This window comes from Dermochelys coriacea, chromosome 18 (assembly GCF_009764565.3).
Source record: "Dermochelys coriacea isolate rDerCor1 chromosome 18, rDerCor1.pri.v4, whole genome shotgun sequence".
NCBI classification, from domain to species: domain Eukaryota; kingdom Metazoa; phylum Chordata; order Testudines; family Dermochelyidae; genus Dermochelys; species Dermochelys coriacea.
Genome location: NC_050085.1, coordinates 12,772,991 through 12,793,049, shown reverse-complemented (window position 1 = coordinate 12,793,049; position 20,059 = coordinate 12,772,991). Strand labels below are relative to the sequence as shown.

Genomic DNA, 20,059 nt, shown 5'->3' with positions numbered 1-20,059 from the left:
CAAGACCAGGAGGACAGCGTGTTATTGCTTGAAACACAAAAGGACTCTACCGTAAACTCATATGGTACAAACAGCTCAACATGCTATCGAACCAGCATGCTGAACAATCCCTTTCAGAAGGGCACTTTAGGACTTGGTGCTGCTGCTGGCTAGGGCAGGCTATTAGGAAGCTTAAGGCTCTGTCCAGTTTAATTAAAATCTTTCTCCAGGCTCAAAGAAGCTTATGAGAGCACAGCAATGGGAAAGAATTCTCTCCTTACCCTTCCAACTAAAGGGATTCACCCATTTTATATTTACTACAGAGGTTCACTATGGTCTCTATTTACATTTACTTCTAATTACACAGCATGGAGTACATAATGCATTTGCTGCTTGCAGCAGAAAACCACAGTGCTTAGCTGTGGTTGAGCATCAGGCTTCAGGCATTGAGCAGGACCCTTGGTCAGGCAAAGCTTTGCTATGGCTGTCTGCTCCAGGCATTTGGAAAGAAACAAGACAAGGGAATGGGGGGCAATGCCTGCCTACAACTGTCTATTCCAATCACCTTCAAGGCAATTTCCTTAGTGCCCTCAATTAGGAGATCACTAGGAAAGCTGAAAATGGATTACAGTGCATAGTCAGCAGTGACGAACAGGTTTCCATTTCATTCCATCATTAAATGACTCCATGCACCCTCCCTCCTCCTGGTGTACATGTATGAATATAAAAACCACTGCTGAATACGGTAACACTGTACTTGCGTTGTAGAGTCCTTTCTTACAAAGTCATATTTAAGAGTCTACAAACACTATAGCAGTGATCCTGTCTAAACAGCAAAGGCCAAAGATTTAGTTATAATACTGTAATCCTACACCAGTGTAACTAATGCAGGCCTCCAGAGTGAAGACTAGACATGATCAAGCTATATTTTAGCCGTGTTCCCAAGTGGCACTGCAGCCTTGTAGCTGAAGATTCTGTATGTTGCTTCTCAGGAAGAGCAGTCTAGGAAGTGGGAGCAAAGGTAGTTTTAAGCTCTTATGACTGCTTTGAACAGACCCCTTCTAGGACAGAATAAGCAAAGCACAGGACACTTTGGCAACTTCCCATGCTCCCCACACAGCCCTACATCAGGGAATACACCCAGCAAAGCCCCCTAAACTTTTGGGGCTAGTTAAACCACCTTTGCAGCCCCTTTACACCAGATGAGCCATTGTAAAGGTGCTGCAGCAGAGTGTTGAATCATGCCCTAGACTTTAGCCTGATTTGGGAAGAACTGTTAAAAGACAGTTCAGTTCAACTACATTGTTAGACGGAAACATTAACCATGGCAGGGGGACTACAGTGTTATTAGTTTCCCCCCATCATATTTGTGTCCTTTAGATGGGACTTGTAGCTCAAAACCTGATGGAATACCTGTGCAGCAGTGTGCAGAGCAATTGACCCAGGATGCAGACTTACGGTGTCGTAAGGCCCTATATACTTGAGCCAGGAACAGTGTTAAGGACCTGTCTAAACAAAGATCCAGAAAAATTGGTTTCTCATGTGATTTCAGTGAGGAGCATGAAACATAACCAGTCTTAAGTCAGCTCTGCTAGAATACAGTTAAGCCTCAGGGACCCAGCCCAGCCAAACTGCAAGTAACAAATTTAATTAAAACTGTTTTCAAACCTTGTTTAAACATTTTTTAAACTTGGTTCTAGCACAGTGTGAACAGTGCCTTGCTTCCTTGGGCCAATGGTGCTCAGGTGCAATGTGACAAGCATAGCATGTGGAGAGAGAATGTCTGCTCTGCACTGGATAAACGCCTCCAGCTGCTCACACAAACAATACAGAAGAGGCTGCAGTATCTGTCCCAGTGGGGGTTGCATGCATTTATGCTTGCATCAAAAGGAGAGAGAATAATTGAGCAAAGTGAAAAAGCAATCGAAGGAGCAGATGCATCAGTCCACACTTGGAATGACCTTTACATTGGGGAAAGGCAAGTTAAAGAGTAATGTTAAGTGGAGAGCTCATTCTCTGGGTTTCATGGGGCTTCTGATCTCAATCACAGTTGGCATCTAGGAGGCTCAATGTGAGGAAGTGGTGAGGCAGCAAGAAGCTCTGCACATACAGCTCTTCCATGCCCATACATGATGCAGCTTGTAAGCAACCAAATGCTCAAGCCTTAAGGAACAAAACAGGATTCTCGTTCCCCAAACACAATCCATAAAGTTGAGGTGATCCAGGTTATAGTGGGAAACTAGCCAGTTTGTTTTATTACATGTTGCAAGAATTCTGTCAGGAGCAAATTAGCTGAAAAGAAAATGAAAGAAGGGCCAGAAGAGATAACGTAGTAACAAAGAAGCCTTCACTCACCAGATATCAACTGCAGAAACTAGAAGGCTCGAACATGGATTGGAGCAGCCAGACCATCTCCTTGCCCTGATAATGTCTAACAATAATGTAACCCTAGTGTAACACTTGTTATCCCTAGGTTTTGGTGTTGTCCAAGGGGTGAGGGAGAAAGGGGAAAACTGAGTTACAGAGTTATGTGACTTGCCCAGGGTTACACAGCAAATCAAGAACAGATCTAGAGATAGAACCCAGCTCTCCTGTCTGTCAGTCCAGTGCCTTATCCACTGGGACTGGCTACCTGTCTGCTAAAAGGGATACCCTGAATAACGCTAAAGTCAAAAATTAATCCACGTTGCAGTCTGGAACATGGTTTCTGCCGTTTCCCTTCTCCCGATACCCACCTATTCTATTCTTGCCCTTCCAACACCACATTCTTTCAGTTATCCCTGTGCAATCACACTGAAAGCAATTGGTCAAATTCAGTGTCTTTTACCTCACTGATGGGGTTAACCAAATTAGCTTCAGTGACACTGTGCTGTTGATAAAAGAAAAGGAGTACTTGTGGCACCTTAGAGACTAACATTTATTAGAGCATAAGCTTTCGTGAGCTACAGCTCATAGCTCACGAAAGCTTATGCTCTAATAAATTTGTTAGTCTCTAAGGTGCCACAAGTACTCCTTTTCTTTTTGCGAATACAGACTAACACGGCTGCTACTCTGAAACCTGTGCTGTTGATAAGAGTGTAATCTTCATCATCCAGAACTGTGGCTGTTAGTTCAGTTGCATGATCCTGGAGGTACACTTGGGACATTTGCAATGTAACATGAATACTAAAGTGAACGGAACTTCAGGAGGTGCACGTCAGCATGCAATTTACTATGAAGGGGTTGCACATATGCAGGGGAGAGCAAAATTTTCAATATTCAAATAAGGTATTAAAAACTTATAGTGTTAGTGGATGGGAAGCTATAGAGAAGAAGTTAGTCTAGACACACCAGCACTGTGCCTGGTTCAACTCAGGACTATTCACTTGTGCAAGCACCAAATTCAACCCCATATAATGATTTATAATGCAACTTTAACTATAGTTACATGGTACAGCACCAAGTTTACTGAAGCGACAGGCCCAGTTGATGGGAATTTTTACACTAATCAACAGAAGACGTGAGGCAAATGACTGAGAAAGACTAAGAGGCCAGAATGAAAGCAACACCACATTTTATTTAAAGGAGTTTAAAAAATAAATCTTGTTTCCTTAAATTTTCTGAAAGGCAAAAGCTTGATATGCGTTTTTAAAGCAGCAGCTACCAACTCAAATGCAATAGGTCAGGAGAAAACTAAAGGGCTCTTTTTCTTTTACACTTCTAACTTCTACCTTTATTCTAACCTCACCGTTGATTTCAGCATTACCTACATTAAGAGGTGATCATTTCATACAGGTGTTTGAACAGGTGGGTCTCTGGGTTAGCCAACAGCACTGGTCCAAATCCAACATGAAGCTCAATTGTACACAGTAAAAACCCCACTAGTGCAGGACATACTACATGTGCTACATAGCAATGCTTTGGTATTCCAGTCATTCCTCTGTCTAATACTACTACTTTGCATTTCTACAGCACCTTTTAGAAGAGGTTCTTAAAAGCACCTTACAAACAATTAAGCTTTGCAACACTTCTGCGTAGGTATTAATATACCCTTTTCTCTGTAGGATAAAAATGAGGCAGACATGCCGAAAAAACTTGCTTAAGGTTATCCAGTGGATCTTTGGCAGAGGCTGGAATAAAACCCAGAATTCTTAACTACTAACCACCAGAGTACACAACAAACCATCTAGGATTTGAGAGAGAATTATTCCAGTGGTCATATATTGCATTGTGCTGGCCCTGGTGTCACAACTTTTACTTGTGGTCAGCCATACCACATGGTCCTTAAAAAGGAAGAAAACTAGAGTCTTAAAATATTCCAAAGGTGTAAATGTTTCCTCAATTATTCAGTAACCCTCATACAAATGTTGTTAGATATTTGTTTTGTAAGTCAGATTTGCAAGACACATCGACTTGCAACCTCCCATTTAGTGGCCCTTATTTTTCTCTGCTTAATTTGTCATTAGAATTTAATGACTGAAAAAAAAGTTAAAATGTTGACAGCCCTGAAGTCTGAATTTCTTTATTTATCCTCAGAACAGGATCATCAGTGGCTGTAAAAATTTACCCCACCCTACACCCCACAAATGTTCCCTAACCCTGACCAGCAGTGACCAAGGGAGGTAGGTTTTCATAAGCTATTATTTCATTGATTTCTCCCAAGACTATTAAGGTGGGCATTTTAACAGTATGGGCACCTGGGAAGTGGGCAGTGCACTGCCATTGAGACTGCATAACTCTTTTCATGCAGGCCACTGAACAGCCATCGGAGAATGACAACTTTTGATCACTATTTACCTGGGATGGATTGGAATAAGCAACTTAAAAGGGAAAGGCTCTATATCCCATTATCAGTCCTCACTATATCAAATAACCATTCCCTCCAAGAATCCCTATTACTAAGTCTTCACAGGTTGACATCTATGCCTCCCAGCAGCTCACATGCTCTCTTACTATAGGGTTTATTTAGGGATCTGAAAGGATCAGCCTAAAGGCTGACATAAAAGATAAGTAGTCTCATTTTCTTCTGTTACAATGGGCAATGCTCACAGATGCGATGACCTCAGCAAAATTACAGCAATTGCTACCCACCTGAAGAGACAGGAGGAGTGTTTCCTTCCGTTCCTAAATTTCCTAAATGCCCCAGTCTGTAAACTCCAGTGCACATTGTGCTTAAACTGGGTAAGGAGAGGTCTTTAATCTGTTCTACTCCTGCTGCATATACAAGCAGCAACCCTGAACTCTGAAGTGAAAGGCAGAATCTGTTTTTCGCTCTCAACCATTGTCCTTCATGCTCAGCCAGGCTCTCAGAGGATGCTGAATTAGCATTACCACAGGTTTCAATCTATTTCCTAGTTAGTTGGGTTTGTCTACATTGTTGGGGCAAGTTATGAGCTCTTGAAAGAGAAAAAAACCCTAAAGTATATGGGGTATCACGAGGCGCTCTCCCAAAGATTTCCACCCAAGGATTTCAGATCTGCTCTATTCAAGTAGCCATCTAGAGACCCCTACTGCCACTTTACATAATGCCTAAGTACATCTTTTGTGGGCTCTCTGACCTCAACTTGTGTGTTATACTCAGTGTTGCCAACTCATGATTTTGTCACGAGTCTCATGATTTTGTCACGAGTCTCATGATAATTATAGTTTTCCTTGAAGTCCCAGCTCCTAGAGTCAAGTGGATACGTGATGTTTTCAGCTTTCACTCTGACAGAAAAAAGCAAGTTTCTAACCCTTGTGGCTATGGAGAAAGCTTCAAAATGTGACCAAAGTGCACCCTAAAAAGACTCAAAAAGAAGCTAAATGAAAAGAACAACAAATCTATTATTTTTACATAATCTCATGATTTTAAACCAATCTTATGATTTTTGCTGAGCCTGACTCATGATTTTTGAACATTTGGGGTTGGCAATACCCGCTCATGAGTCATGTCTTTCAGTTTAGATTCACACCTCTGGCCCACATGAAGCTGGAGTTCTCAACCTTTAATTAGAAATTGGTTACACAAGACAGGCTGAAGCATGAAAGGGAAGCTATAGAAAGTGTTCTGTACACTAAAAAAAAGTCAGTCCCCACTGCTCTGTGCCCTTTCTTCCACTCCTCACAACTCCAGGGTTAACAGGCAAATCTGGTTTTCAGAAGAGGTACAACAGGAGCACTTTGGACTTGACCATAGGGGGTTAAGAGTTCTACCATACTCTGCCTCCCCCCAACATACAAAAGTAATTTATCACAGATCATAGAATATCAGGGTTGTAAGGTCATCTAGTCCAACCCCCTGCTCAAAGCAGGACCAATCCCCAATTTTTGCCCCAGATCCCTAAATGGCCCCCTCAAGGATTGAACTCACAACCCTGGGTTTAGCAAGCCAATGCTCAAACCACTGAGCTATCCCTCCCCCCAGAATCCTCTGGCCCCATTTCAATGTAAGAAAACACTGTTCTAAAACATGTAGCCAATGGAAATTAATGAGATTGAGGTGGGAGGGGGAGGAAGGATGGTATAATAAGTATGCCAGGCAACTTAGGTTCAGTATACAGATACAAGAGATGGCAGCAATATCCTGATGTGAATATATTTGTTCAGGCATCTGAACTCCACATTATCCTGTTTTCAGCGTATCTGTATCAGAGATGCCTACTGAACCCTTCCAAGTTTGGACTTTACAGGTAAATCTTTCACAAGAGCAACATGGATATTTTGCATTTAGTGAGTTCCCAATAATAATAAATCAATAAGAAACAAGAGTAGCTATTAAAAACTGTATTTCCACCCCCCAACAGTTACATTTTTAGTCAAAAGATTAAACCACAGAAACACTTCACTTTTCTTAAAAAGATGTAACAGCTCAGAAATGCCATAGATACACATGGAGTATGCATGTTAGCTTTGACAACAACAGGCCACTACAATCCAGCCCCCTCATTCCAGCCAGTGGCCAGAAACACATATCACCTTAAATTAACCCTTTAAGGGCTGCCCCCTTTGCACCAAAGTTAAAATCAAAGTGCCTCTTAGTTCAGATCACAAGAACCAATTGGGCTCATTGCTGGTTTCATTTTAATACAGGGAAATCTTATCCAGCCTCAATAAATTGAGGTAAGAGATTAACTTTCACATTGAAACTTTACAAAGATGCAATTGAATCAAAAGGATCTTTTTCATAGATAGAATTACAGTTGTTCCCATTTACACAATGTTTATTTGTTCAAAATAAAGTCCCCACTTCTCTCCTACACATATTCAAATGGTTTCTCCTGTTTATTCACTTTTGAGATTTTAACAACATCTGTATCATCATAATTGCATGTCATGAGAACTGTCAAGTAGTCACAGCCAGGATCCTGAGCTGTTACTCCAAATAATTAACAATCGCATGAAAACCAGGTACAGGTGAATGGATTTCTATTTAAATACAGTTTGAAATATCTTAAATCAGTGCAACCCACAACAAAATCTAGAAGTGTAAAAATTTACTGCACATAATAGAGAATGAAGTGCTTGGTTTTAGGCAGCAGCACTAGGTACCTCAGGATTTTAATATTCACTGTGCAGATTCCTGAAGAATGAGTGCATGTTTTTAAAATTTCACTGCGGACGAAGGCCCTACTTCTTCTCCCAGCACTGTGAATCTGTGCATGTCACATGTACACTCATGTTTGGGCAGTTTAGTGCATTCCCACTGACACCAATAGAACAATGGCCACAGAAAAACTGATTAATCCTGGAGAAAGATGACTTCCATATCACTGAATTGTTGCAGGTACTAGAGCCATACTGCACATAATACTGCAGGTGATAAGAAACTTTGCTTATTGTATTCCAGTGCAACATGGATATAAGATCATGGGTGGTAATGTTCCCCTATCTGAGAGCTAAATCCCGTGCAGCAATTAAAGGGTTAAAGTGGAGCTGTATGTACTGTTTTACACAATTCATTTATATGCTATACAGATTTGGCAATTTAATGTCTCAGCCACATATCTCGTCTTTTTGCAATTCCTACAAATCTACAGCTCCTCTGTCAGAAGCAAAAGAGAAAAGCGACCCGAATGCCAAGTTTTTTCAGCAGTTCATTGATACAGCCCATAGGCAAAGCAGAGGCAGAGCTGCAGACCTCCACATTCCAGCTGCAACAGGTAGACTTATTAAAGTAAATAGGTTTTTGACACATGCTCCCAAGAGAGCCAGAAGCCATAGAGCAGATAAGTATGGAAAAACTGATTGCATGGGAGACCTTGGAGCCAATAGGAAATTAAAAACACAGTTCTTAAGCCAATCCAAAAAAGCAAGAGTGTGTGCGTTTGCAAGAGTGTGTTAGGTGAATAAATATTGCAAAGAACATTTGTCTTTTTTCCCCTCAGGTCAATAAGTGAAAAGTAATAACCAATGCACCAAAAAAATCAACTTTCTGCAATGAAATTGTTGATATTAGCAAAATACCTGCAAGCAATCTAGAGAAAACATTAGCATTATCAGCCAATCAATTCAATTCCAGTTCTAGGCAGCCAACCAAACCCTGTTAAAATTCACAAATATGACCTAAATAAGCACCAGAGCTTGAAAAGCTTCTTTAGAAGAAGGATGTCAAGAGACTTATTTTAAAATATAAAATATCAGAACTAAAAGAAAAGATTTCCATTGGTCAAGTTTAAAAAGTTGTCTTCCTTTAGCCAATCACAAACAGAGTCAGTCCCTTTGAACCAATTGTAAATGCATTGCTAGCTTCCTCCTTGATAACACAGCCCAGATGAGTAGCAACAGTGTACAGGAACAGATAGCTGTCAGGTGTGTTCAGAGAGTTGGCAAAGGGAAGCAAAATTAAAAGGAAAAGGGCAAGGGCTGCCATGGAAAATTAGGGGTGGGCAAAGGAACTTGTTAATGCTCTGCCATCCTCTGTCTTCAGGAATCTCCTTGCCCTCTCCAGCTCTGTGTTGCTCAGACACCCTTTAATTACTGCCTTCTGTCTTCCGTCTCTGATCGGGAAAATGCCATCACCACGTCCTCAGCACCTGTAAGTACATATAAAAAAAATGGGAGCTAAGAGTTCTGCATTCAGAGAATAGGGAGTGGATTGAATTTCAGTATTGTCAATCCCGAAAATTTAAAACGTCATGAGTCAGGATCCCAAAAAAGTCGTGAGGATTTTAAAAATAATACATTTTAGGTTCCTATTTGCATTCTGGTGTTGGAAGATTTAGGCTTCATGTTTTCAAGGTTTTCTCTGCAATTGCAAGGATTAGAATTTTTGTTCATTTTTTAAAAAAATGACTGCGGACGGTCTCCAGTTTTCACATACCTCCAGGAGCTGGAGCTTTTAAAAAAAAGCCACCAAATATTGAAAGAATTGGAAGCACTAAAATTTGCAAATTCTTTGCTGGTCTCATCATCCTTCAGATCCCTGTACTTCAAAAGGACCTTGCTGAACTATCCTAGAGCATGAAGAATGGGGCTGTTCAATAAAAAGATATTTGGGAGTTGTTGCCCTATGTATCATTTTCTCTTTAACGGGATATTTTGGTTACTCTTTGCAGCCTGCCTTCATTATTCTTAACAGGAATTTCCTTCACACTAGGACTACACTATTTTGTTAGGCCTGTTGAGAGGCTTTTCATTGTCCATGGTTATAATGTGAGCATGTACGGCACCCTCCATTCAAGGGAATCAAAGTGCTTTCTAAACATTAATTCGGCCTCAACATGTGTAAGGAAGGTAAATAATATTCTCATTTTAAAGATGGAGAAACTGAAGCACAGAGGTTCAATAGCTTGCTTAGAGTCTCATGTACCAAAACCTGCCAAATGTGGCATAGAACGGAGCAGAACCCAGATCTATTGTTTTCCAGCCCTCCCCCCAGCCACTGCATCCACGTAAACCACTCCTTGTTTATTCCAGAGATAGTCCCAGACACCATCCTGACGTTCTCTCAAATTTATTTCTGAAGACTGCTTTTCTCTCACTTCGCTCTGGCTGCTTGTAGATATTTTTAATGCTGGCCAGCTGAGCAAATTCAGTTTTGCTATATGGTGTGGCTGATAAGTGCAGTTCTAGTTGTCAACATCTTATGTCCTTTCACTGAGAAGTTGTTAATATTAACAGACACAGTGAGGGATATGTATCATATATGCACATCCACTGGCTCACAAGTCCAAGTGTTGCCAAACAGAGTTGCTCCAAAACTCAAGACACATTAGATTCTCACCTGGTAAGGTGTATAATTGAGGAACATAAAAATGGTCATACTGGGTCAGACCAATGGTCTATCTAGCCCAGTATCCTGTCTTCCGACAGAGGCAGGTGCCAGTTGCTTCAGAGGGAATGAACAGAACACATCAATTATCAAGTGATCCAGCAGCCCCTGTTGTCAAGTCCCAGTTTATGGCAGTCAGAGGTTTATGGACACTCAGACCATGGGGTTGCATTCCTGACCATCTTGGCTAACAGCCATTGATGGACCTATCCTCCATGAACTTAGGTATTTCTTTTTTGAATCCAGTTATACTTTTGGCCTTCACAACATCCCCTGGCAACGAGTTCCAGAGGTTCACTGTATATTGTGTGAAGAAGTGCTTCATTGTGTTTGTTTTAAACCTGCTGTCAATTAATTTCATTGGGTGACCCTTTGTTCTTGCGTTATGTGAAGGGATAAATAACACTTCCTTATTCACTTTCTCCACCCCCGTCATGATTTTACAGACTTCTATCATATCCTCCCTCAGTCTTCTCTTTCCTAAGATGAACAGTCTCAGTCTTCTCTAAACTCTCCTCTTACAGAAGCTGTTCCATACCCCTCATCATTTTAGTTGCATTTTTCCAGTTCTAATATAACTTTTTTGAGATGTGGGGACCAGAACCGCATACAGCATTCAAGGCATGGGCACCATCATGGCTTTATATAGCGGCATTATGAATTTTTCTGCCTTATTATCCCTCTCTTTCCTCATGGTTCTTAACATGCTGCTAGCTTTTTGGAGTGCTGCTGCACATTGAGCAGATGTTTTCAGAAAACTATCCATGACACCGCCAAGATCTCTTTCTGGAGTGGTAACAGCTAATTTAGACTCCATCATTTTACATGTATAGTTGGGGTAATGTTTTCCAATGTGCACTATTTTGCATTATCAATATTGAATTTCATCTGGCATTTTGTTGCCCAGTTCTGTAAGATTCCTTTATAACTCTTCCAAGTCTCGTCTGGATTCAACTACCTTGAGTAATTTTGTATCTGCAAACTTTGCTACCTTCTAAGGAACGCAAGTTGTGAGCCATGTTTAGCTTTCCTCTTAATTTTGTAGAGTTAGATAGCACTGGACATCATTGATCTGTGAGCTCCTTAAGTATATTAAGAGACAAACATTTTTGTTACACCCCTAACAGTACACAGAGTACTCTTTTTGAAACTCAAGGCCTCTATTAACCCACAAAATAGGCTTGCCCTGCTGTACAAGGTCCTCACCCTGCGCTTCCAAAGTGCTTCAGCCAAGACCTGAAGGAGCCACCTGCACGGTTTGGTCTCCATGACCTATTCAATCCTTGGCCTTTTGGCTGAGGCTGTCAGTTGCTGATGATCACTTAACTCATGCCTAACATGAGGGGAGAACTGACCTGAGACCTACCTAGTTCATTTCACATAAATCAATAGCCTCATTCACTCACTACTGACTTGGGTGGGATTTGAACTTGTGATTTACAGGCAAAAGAATCTATAGTTAACTATTACCCACACGAGCTATCCAATCCCATGGAAAACATCCCATTCTAAATGATTTTTATTCTTCAAATGACATTTCTTCTTGGGCCATCCACAAACCAATCTGCTCTCTGGACTCCTAAGTATTCAGAGATGAGCACAAGGTGACATGTAAAGATAAATGTCTTCAGAATGTTGGGGAAATGAGAGCATGTGGACTGGTCATAAGGCAGTGCTATAAATAAATCTCTTTAGTCTAGATAAGACCATAAAACAAGCCATCTAGGGGTTAACTGTGCAATATTTTTAATCTGTTTCAGAACTTCAGCCCCCAGAGACTCAAATAAAAGCAAATGCTACTTTCATCTGTGGATCCCATAGTGCCAACTATCAAAATCACAAACTTTGTTTTTTCTAAAGAACATACTCTTAACAGCCACTACCCACACAATTTCTGAAATTTGACCAACCATTAAACTGATCCTTGCCATTTAAGTGTAACAGAATACAAGCACAGTATTTTTTTCCTTCATGAACTAATTAGGCCTGCATGAGCTAATTATTTCCTTTATTTAGGTTTCCTTTGAAGCCTCTAACTATAGGACTAAACTGCAAAGGAGGAAACTTTGAGTGCAATCTTCTCACTGATTCTTCTCTCTCCCCTCCCTAACTTAAAGAAGACTCAGAGAGGCAACTCTTCAGGTGTTCTTACTAGAGATGAATGTGAACCAAAATGCTGCATCAGAACACCACAAAATAAGAACGGCCATACTGGGTCAGACCAAAGATCCATCTAGCCCAACATCCTGTCTTCTGACAATGGCCAACTCCAGGTGCCCCAGAGGAAATGAACAGAATAGGTAATCATCATGTGATCCATCCCATCACCCATTCCCAGCTTCTGCCCAATAGCCATTGATGGACCTATCCTCCATGAATTTATCTAGTTCTTTTTTGAACTGTGTTATAGTTCCAAAACCTCCTCTAACACCACCTCAATCTGGGACAGTTACTCAGATTTGTCACCTAAAAAGAATGGCTCAGGTTTTGGAATCTCCCTCACATCCTCAATTGTGAAGACTGATGCAAAGAATTCATTTAGTTTCTCTGCAATGGCCTTATCGTCCTTGAGTCTCCTTTAATATCTCGAACGTCCAGTGGCTCCACTGGTTGTTTAGCAGGCTTCCTGCTTCTGATGTACTTAAAAAAAATTTGCTATTACTTTTTGAGTCTTTGGCTAGCTGTTCTTGAAATTCTTTTTGGCCTTCCCAATTATATTTTTACATTTCATTTGCCACAGTTTATGCTCCTTTCAATTTTTCCCACTAGGATTTAACTTCCACTTTTTAAAGGATGCCTTTTTGCCTCTCACTGCTTCTTTTACTTTGTTGTTTAGCCATGATGGTTCTTTTTTGGTTCTCTTACTATGTTTTTTAATCGGGGTATACATTTAAGATGAGCCTCTATTATGGTGTCTTAAAGTTTCCATGCAGCTTGCAGGGATTTTGCTTTTAGTGCTGTACCTTTAAATTTCTGTTTAACTAAACTCCTCATTTTTGTGTAGTTCCCTTTGCGAAATTAAAGATGAGGGAAGTTTGGATTAGAGGTGCATGGGCAGCCTCCATATATAACACAACCCAATACCAGAATCTTATAATAAAATCTTAGAAATGTAGGTCTGGAAGGGCCTTCAAGGGGCCATTTAGTTTATGCCCCTGTGGTGAGGCAGAACCAAGTATATCTAGACCATCCCTGACAGATGTTTATCTAACCTGTTCTTAAAAACCTCCAATGACAGGGATTCCACAGCCTCCCTTTGAACCTTATTCCAGGAGTTAACTATCCTTATAGCAAGAAAGTTTTTCCTAATATCCAACCTAAATCTCCCTTGCTGCAGATTAAGCCCTTTATTTCTTTTCCTACCACCAGTAGACAGAGAACAACTGATCACTGTCCTCTTTAAAATAGTGCCTATGTATTTGTAGAATGTTATTCAGGATCTCACTCAGTCTTCTTTACTCAAAACTAAACACGACCAGTTTTTTTAATCATTCCTCATAGGTCAGGTTTTCTGAACATTTTATCATTGCTCTCCTCTGGACTCTCTCCGCTTTCAGAAAGACGTGGACAAATATTAGTGCTCAAAACAGAACATAATACTCCAGCTGAGGCCCCACCAGTGCTGAGCCAAGTGAAACAATTACCTCCTTTGTCTTACATACAACACTCCTGTTAACATACCCCAGAATGATATTTGCCTTTTTCTCAACTGGACCACATTGCTGGCTCATATTCAATTTGTGATCCACTATGATCCCCAGATCCATTTCAGCAGTACTACCACCTAGCCAGTTATTCCCCATTTTGTAGTTGTTGTACAACTTCCTAAGTGTAGTACTTAAGAATGTTTGCACTTATCTTTACTGAAATTTCATCTTGTTGATTTCAGAACGATTCTCTAATTTGTCAAGGTCCTTTTGGACTCTAATCCTGACTTCCAAAGTGCTTGCAAACCCCCCTCCCATCTTGGTGTCATCTACAAATTTTATAAGCATACCCTCCATTCCATTATCCAAATCATTAATGAAAATAGCAAATAGTACTGGACCCAACCAGTTGTGGATCCATTTCATCTAGACCACATTTCCCTAGTTTGCTTATGAAGATGAAATAGGGGAATGTGTAGTCTTATTGAAATCAAGCTACATCATATCTACTGCTTCCCCCCATTCACTAGGCCAGAAAGCTTGCCAAATAAGGAAATTAGGTTGGTTTGGCATGATTTGTTCTTAACAAATCCATGTTGACTACTACTTATAATGCTATTATCCTATAGGTGTTTACAAACTGATTGTTTAATAATTGTTCCAGTATACCTCCAGTTATCAGACTGAATGGTCTATAATTTCCCAGGACCTTTTTGTTCCTCTGTTTAAAGACAGGTACTGGAACAAATTATTAAACAATAAGTTTGTAAGCACCTAGAGAATTTTAGTAAGGCACTTAGGAAGGAAAAAAAAAATCAAATGCACAAATAAAAAATAGGCTATAACTGGCTAGGCAATATATACATAGCAACTGCATATGAGTAAGACAAGCAAGGCAAGGTTTAAAATAAACCATCTGAATTGTCTTGAGCCAATCAATGGCCTCTGAACCAGTGTTCAGCTTGAGAAGACCTCTGGGGAGCCCAACGTGAAAAACGCAATCATCCAGCATGTCTGCAACATCCTCCACAGCAGCACAGGGTTGTCCTGAATGCTCCAAGCATGGTTGACCTTAGCACAGCTAACCATGCTACTTCTGAAGGGGCCCTGGAGGTTTTTCACCTTCCTCTGTAGCGTGGGGCACGGGTCACTTGCTGGAGGAATCGCTGCTCCTTGAAGTCTTTAAACCATGATTTGAGGACTTCAATAGCTCAGACATAGGTGAGAGGTTTTTCCACAGGAGTGCGGGGGTGAGATTCTGTGGCCTGCGTTGTGCAGGAGGTCGGACTAGATCATAATGGTCCCTTCTGACCTTAGTACCTCTGAATCTATGAGCCTGCTAAGTGGGCTCCAAAGGTGGTGTGGAATCCCAAAACCAGGTAGCTGTTCATCCAGCCTGATGGTGATGTAAGAGTTCCTGGTAATGGCAGAGGCTCTCTCCCATTGTGTCTGCCACAGTGAAGGAGTGATGTCATCAGCTGGATGGAAAGTATGTAGCACTGTCCAGGTAGGATTTCTGTTAGGCAGTTTGTGGCGAGGTGGATCCCATACATCCTTGAACAGTGGCAAGTGTGGCATTTGCTGTACCTTGATAGTCAGTTTGTTGGTTGCATTCTGACCACTGGATGTTAGGTGGAGGAATACTGGCTAAGACTGGTAACCATGTAAGCTTTGTTGGCTTCAATGTTGCCTGTAATTCTCATGGTATGATTAATCTATGTGTCTACTAGTCTAGTGCGGGCAAGGGTTAACCAAACTGAGACACAGTATTTGCCAACTGAATAGCAGAGAGTGAGCCCCGAACTAAGAAGTGTTTATGCATTAGTTCCCCAGGTGGACCCTACCCATTTATTCAGGAGAGGGTTTCTGCTCTCGATCTTCTGAGTTATTTTAGCGAGATGGTATTTATAACCAGTGAACTGAGTCTACTGGATCCCAATTACTGCGGATCTAAACAGGGACAAGGAAATGCTAAAAGTGTTGGCCCCTCCCTCAAGGCTAGGCAGTAGTACTGCTGAAAAGGATCTAGGGGTTATAGTGGATCACAAAGTGAATGAAGCCAACAATATCATGGAGTTGTGAAAAAGGCTAATTTAAGGCTGGGGTGTATTAATAGGAGTGTCATATATACAACAGAACAGGTAATAGTCTCTCTACTCAGCCCTTGTGAGACTTCAGCTTCAATATTATGTCCCGTTCCAGGTGCCACACTTTCAGAAAGATGTGGACAAATTGGAAAGAGGCTAGAGACCAACAAAAGGGGAAAAAAAGGTGCAGAAAACCTGACCTATGGTCTTGCTTAGTCATGAGAAAAGATGACTGAGCAGGGACCTGACAACAGTCTTCAAATACATCAAGGGTTGTTATGAAGACGACGGGGAACAATTGTTCTCCATGTTCACCAGTGGTAGGACAAGAATAGACAATCTACAGCAAGGGAGGGTTAGGTTAGATATTAAGAAAAACTTCAATTATCCTTCTAGTTAGAAAAGTTTTCCAAGGGAGGCTGTGGAGTCCCCATTAATTGGAGGTTTTTAAGAACAGGTTAGATGATCAAGGATGCTCTACAGATACCTGATCCTGCCTCACCCCAGGGAGCTGGACCAGATGACCTCTCGAGCTCCCTTCCAGCCCTATATTTCTATGATTTTGTCCCTTTATGCTTGTGCTATTCTTTTGTACTCAGCTGTAGCAAACTGTCCATGTTTCCACTATTTGTAGGGTTCTTTTGATTTTCAGCTCATTAAAGAGCTGCTGATGCAGTCATATCAGCCTCTTACTTGCTTCCCATTATCAGGATAGTTTAATATTCTTTAATATTGTTATCCTGAACTTTGAGAAGGTGCAGGGGTGGATCTCCCAAGTTTGTAACTTGGGCAATTTTAGAGGTTGATACATTGGTTGGGAGGGAAAGGATGAGTACCATGCTTTGTAAATTAATTCTCAGCCAAAATTTTACTTTTGAATAAGCTGGTTTAATTCATTCTTTATTCTGGTCCTAGAAGGCAGCATAACTACCACTCCCCAAAAATCAACCAAAAAGTTGCTCTGTTGCTTCCAAATGTATTTGAATTTAGGAGAATAACTTCTGAAGGATTTACACAGAGAAGCAAAGCAACAGAAGATGCAAGTGGCACTGACAAACAGCAGCTGAGGTTGTGGAATGAAAATACAGCCATACATTCAGGCTGCATTTATACTAGAGAAACTACAGTATTTGACATAGGGTACCAAATAAGACAGTTCTTCTAGCCCCATATCAGTTGATATGGACCAACTCCAAGTTCAGTACCCATTGTAGCAAAACATACTGAACACTACATAAAATGAGGTGTCATATTGCTATCCACAGCAGCTTAGAAATGTTGAACTGGGGACAGAAGTTGTATATTACAGCTTCTGTACCGTGACTTTTTTTTTTTTTTTTTTTTAAAGCTGTGTTATACTGAACAACGGTCCCACTCTCACCCTTGGAGATACCTCAGCTCGGCTTGGCTGGTAAAAAACCTCTTACATCTCAATTGAAGCTGAATCAGTTGGTCTCTGTGCTGTTTAATGGATAGACAATGAAGAATAAGAGGCTAATTGCTTTAAGACAAAATTCTGTTCAGAGAGCTGAAAAAGGGTAAGGAAAGAAAACACAGACAGGATGACAACCAAGTTTATGAAGACTTATTTAAAATACAGTTTGTCCTGTACCAGTTTTATTGGAGGCTTGCACAGTATGTTTTATCCCCATTTTATAATTGGGGAAACTGAGGTACAAACAGAATTACCCAAGACCACACACAGTCAATAGCAAAGACTGGAACAGAACCTGGGAGTCCAGATTCCCATGTTCATGCTTAAATCTCTAGACCACAATTCCTCGTGCCAACGTAATTCAAAGAACAAAAGCACTACTTATGACTTTGATGTTCAGTAATTCTTATACTCTAGGGCAATTTGTTTAAGTTATATATCCAAGAAGGGAATTAAAACCAAGGGCTAAAGAGCCATTTTGGCATGTTTGTGTTTTCCTTTTTAAAAATAAAGAGGTACATCTTTTAACTATTACCCTCCATATCAAATAAGTATTTACTAGTAAGGATTCTAATAAGCATAATATGAGAAATTTAAATGCAGAGAGCTCCTGATAGTTGGTGCATCATTGAAACAATTAAACAGAACGGGCAGGACATCGCTTGATCTTGGCATCCCATGTCTTGGTATCTGCTCCAACTTTCCTATTCCCTTAATATACATCCCCTCTTAAACTAAAGGTGCCTTTGCTAAAGTAATTCCAGAGCAAGCAAGGTCTCCTAGCAACAGTAATAGCACAGATGATATCACACCCAGCACAGCAGACAAGCTAGGTTGGCTAACAGTTGTTGATTGTTTTCTTTATTTCTTCTCTCTTCAAAACTTAAAAAATTCTTGTGGTGGGTTTTATGTAAGTAGAGAGACTTATTTCAAGATAATCCACCAGCAATTTAAGTGCCTCAGCTGATTTATCTCTACAACCCAACCATCCTAGCTTTCTATGCTGTTCCATTGCACTGCTCACTGTGACGAGCATAGAGCAATATGCAAAGCACGACCGGAGCAATAAATGCATCTCTAACCACACAGCAAATATTGGGAGTTTTGCAGTTGACACTCGCTTTCTCAGTCAAATCAGCCCTCTGAATAGTATGTTCACAGCTTGCTAGCTCCTGTTCTAAACAGCTGCAGTAAAAATAAATATTCAAGACATTTTTGCGAAATACACATCATGGTGTCAGCAGCCCCACCCAGTGAGTTGTGCAGGTCTCTCTTAAACTAGTAGCTTGTGTTTACCCTGCCATTTACTTGAACCTCCTACTGGGAAACAGGCTGGGGCACAGGAAATGCACCTCATCATTGGAATACATGGGAACAAACAAACAAAAATCGAACATTAAGAAAGTCAGAAAGCAAGTTCTATTTTGAAAAAAAAAAAACAAAAAACACTTTATAACCATGCTGAAAATCCTCAATTGCTATTAATTTCATTAGAGCTGCATTTCTTGTAGCCTGACCTGAAGAGGCAGTATGTTTAGTGACAACAGCAGAGGCCTTTATGTCAAAAAAAATCTGGATTCCATTGACTTAGTCACTCAACTTCTGTTTCCCTAACTGTAAAATAAACAAAATAACCACCTTTGTAAAATTCTTTGAGATCCTTGGATGAAACACAGTAAGTATATACAGGTTTTATTATTACGTTAGCCATCAAGAGTGACTGCCTTTTTGATATTAATACATTCTATATAATTTGACTGATTTACGCTTTGTAATTAGATGTAGGAGCATCTTTTGTATTATATTGCAGTTTTCCAGTTCTAGCTGCAACTGGATCAGTTGCATATGGCTCACTGAGCACTTCCAATATCTATCCCTTTTTATCTACAAGTTAAATTTAAGCTTGAAAATGTTTTCATGCACCTGCTATAATTTGGTATCTTTCCAATCTAGCTGTTTCCTGCAGTGCTAATAATCTACAATAATTGTAAATACCAGTCCCCTACCCATGTAATTCTAACTCCTGTTTGATTTGTTTACCCACTTTCCCTTTAAAATAAGGTTTAAAAATTTTATGGTGACTAAATCTTATCCTATTATTTTAAGTTACATTTTTGTAAAGTGCAGTTTGTGCTCATGGGAAAAAAAATCACATTTGTGTAAGTTCCAATTGTAATATTCTTTGGTTATACATTTGTAAAAGGAACTTTACAAAATGAAACTGTCCCCGTTTTCAACACCTAGGAAAGTGAAGCAGAGAGAATAAATGACTACCAAAGTCACACAGGAAGCCTGTTGCAGAGCTGGAATGAGGAGCTGAGAGGTGTTGGGGAGGAGGAGGGGGAGACAGAGTGAGAAGAGGCAGCCTTCGAGGTCCTTCCATGGATCTCATCTTATCATAAGGTGTTTTTCCAGCTTGATAGTGCATATGCCGTCCCTATTGCTCTCATCCTTGCAGTACAGTTTTTGATAAAGTTAATCAACTCTGGATTTTTTACACAAACTTTAACAGCTTTACTTTCTCCTCCCATCCCTTTTTGATTCAGTGGGTAATGTGTTCATGTGGTAGTTACATCCAAACTACTGTTTGTAAGAGCCTCAAGCAACTGTATTTAAACATAACAAGAATCCATCAGAAAACAGGTAACACCCCCCAGAGCAGCCAGGTGGATGGTTGAGTAAG

General features: G+C 40.5%; 1 protein-coding gene across 3 annotated transcripts in view; it reads right to left on the bottom strand.

Moving 5' to 3' along the window:
- Positions 1-6,705: 6,705 nt before the first annotated feature.
- CTNNBIP1 (catenin beta interacting protein 1) overlaps positions 6,706-20,059 on the bottom strand; it is a 63,723-nt gene continuing 50,369 nt past the window's right edge. For all 3 annotated transcript variants that reach the window (XM_038377179.2, XM_043499826.1, XM_043499827.1), the window contains one exon: positions 6,706-8,969. In XM_038377179.2, the coding sequence (XP_038233107.1) occupies positions 8,911-8,969 (59 nt within the window). In that variant the 3' untranslated portion in view covers positions 6,706-8,910. The remainder of the gene's footprint in view (positions 8,970-20,059) is intronic.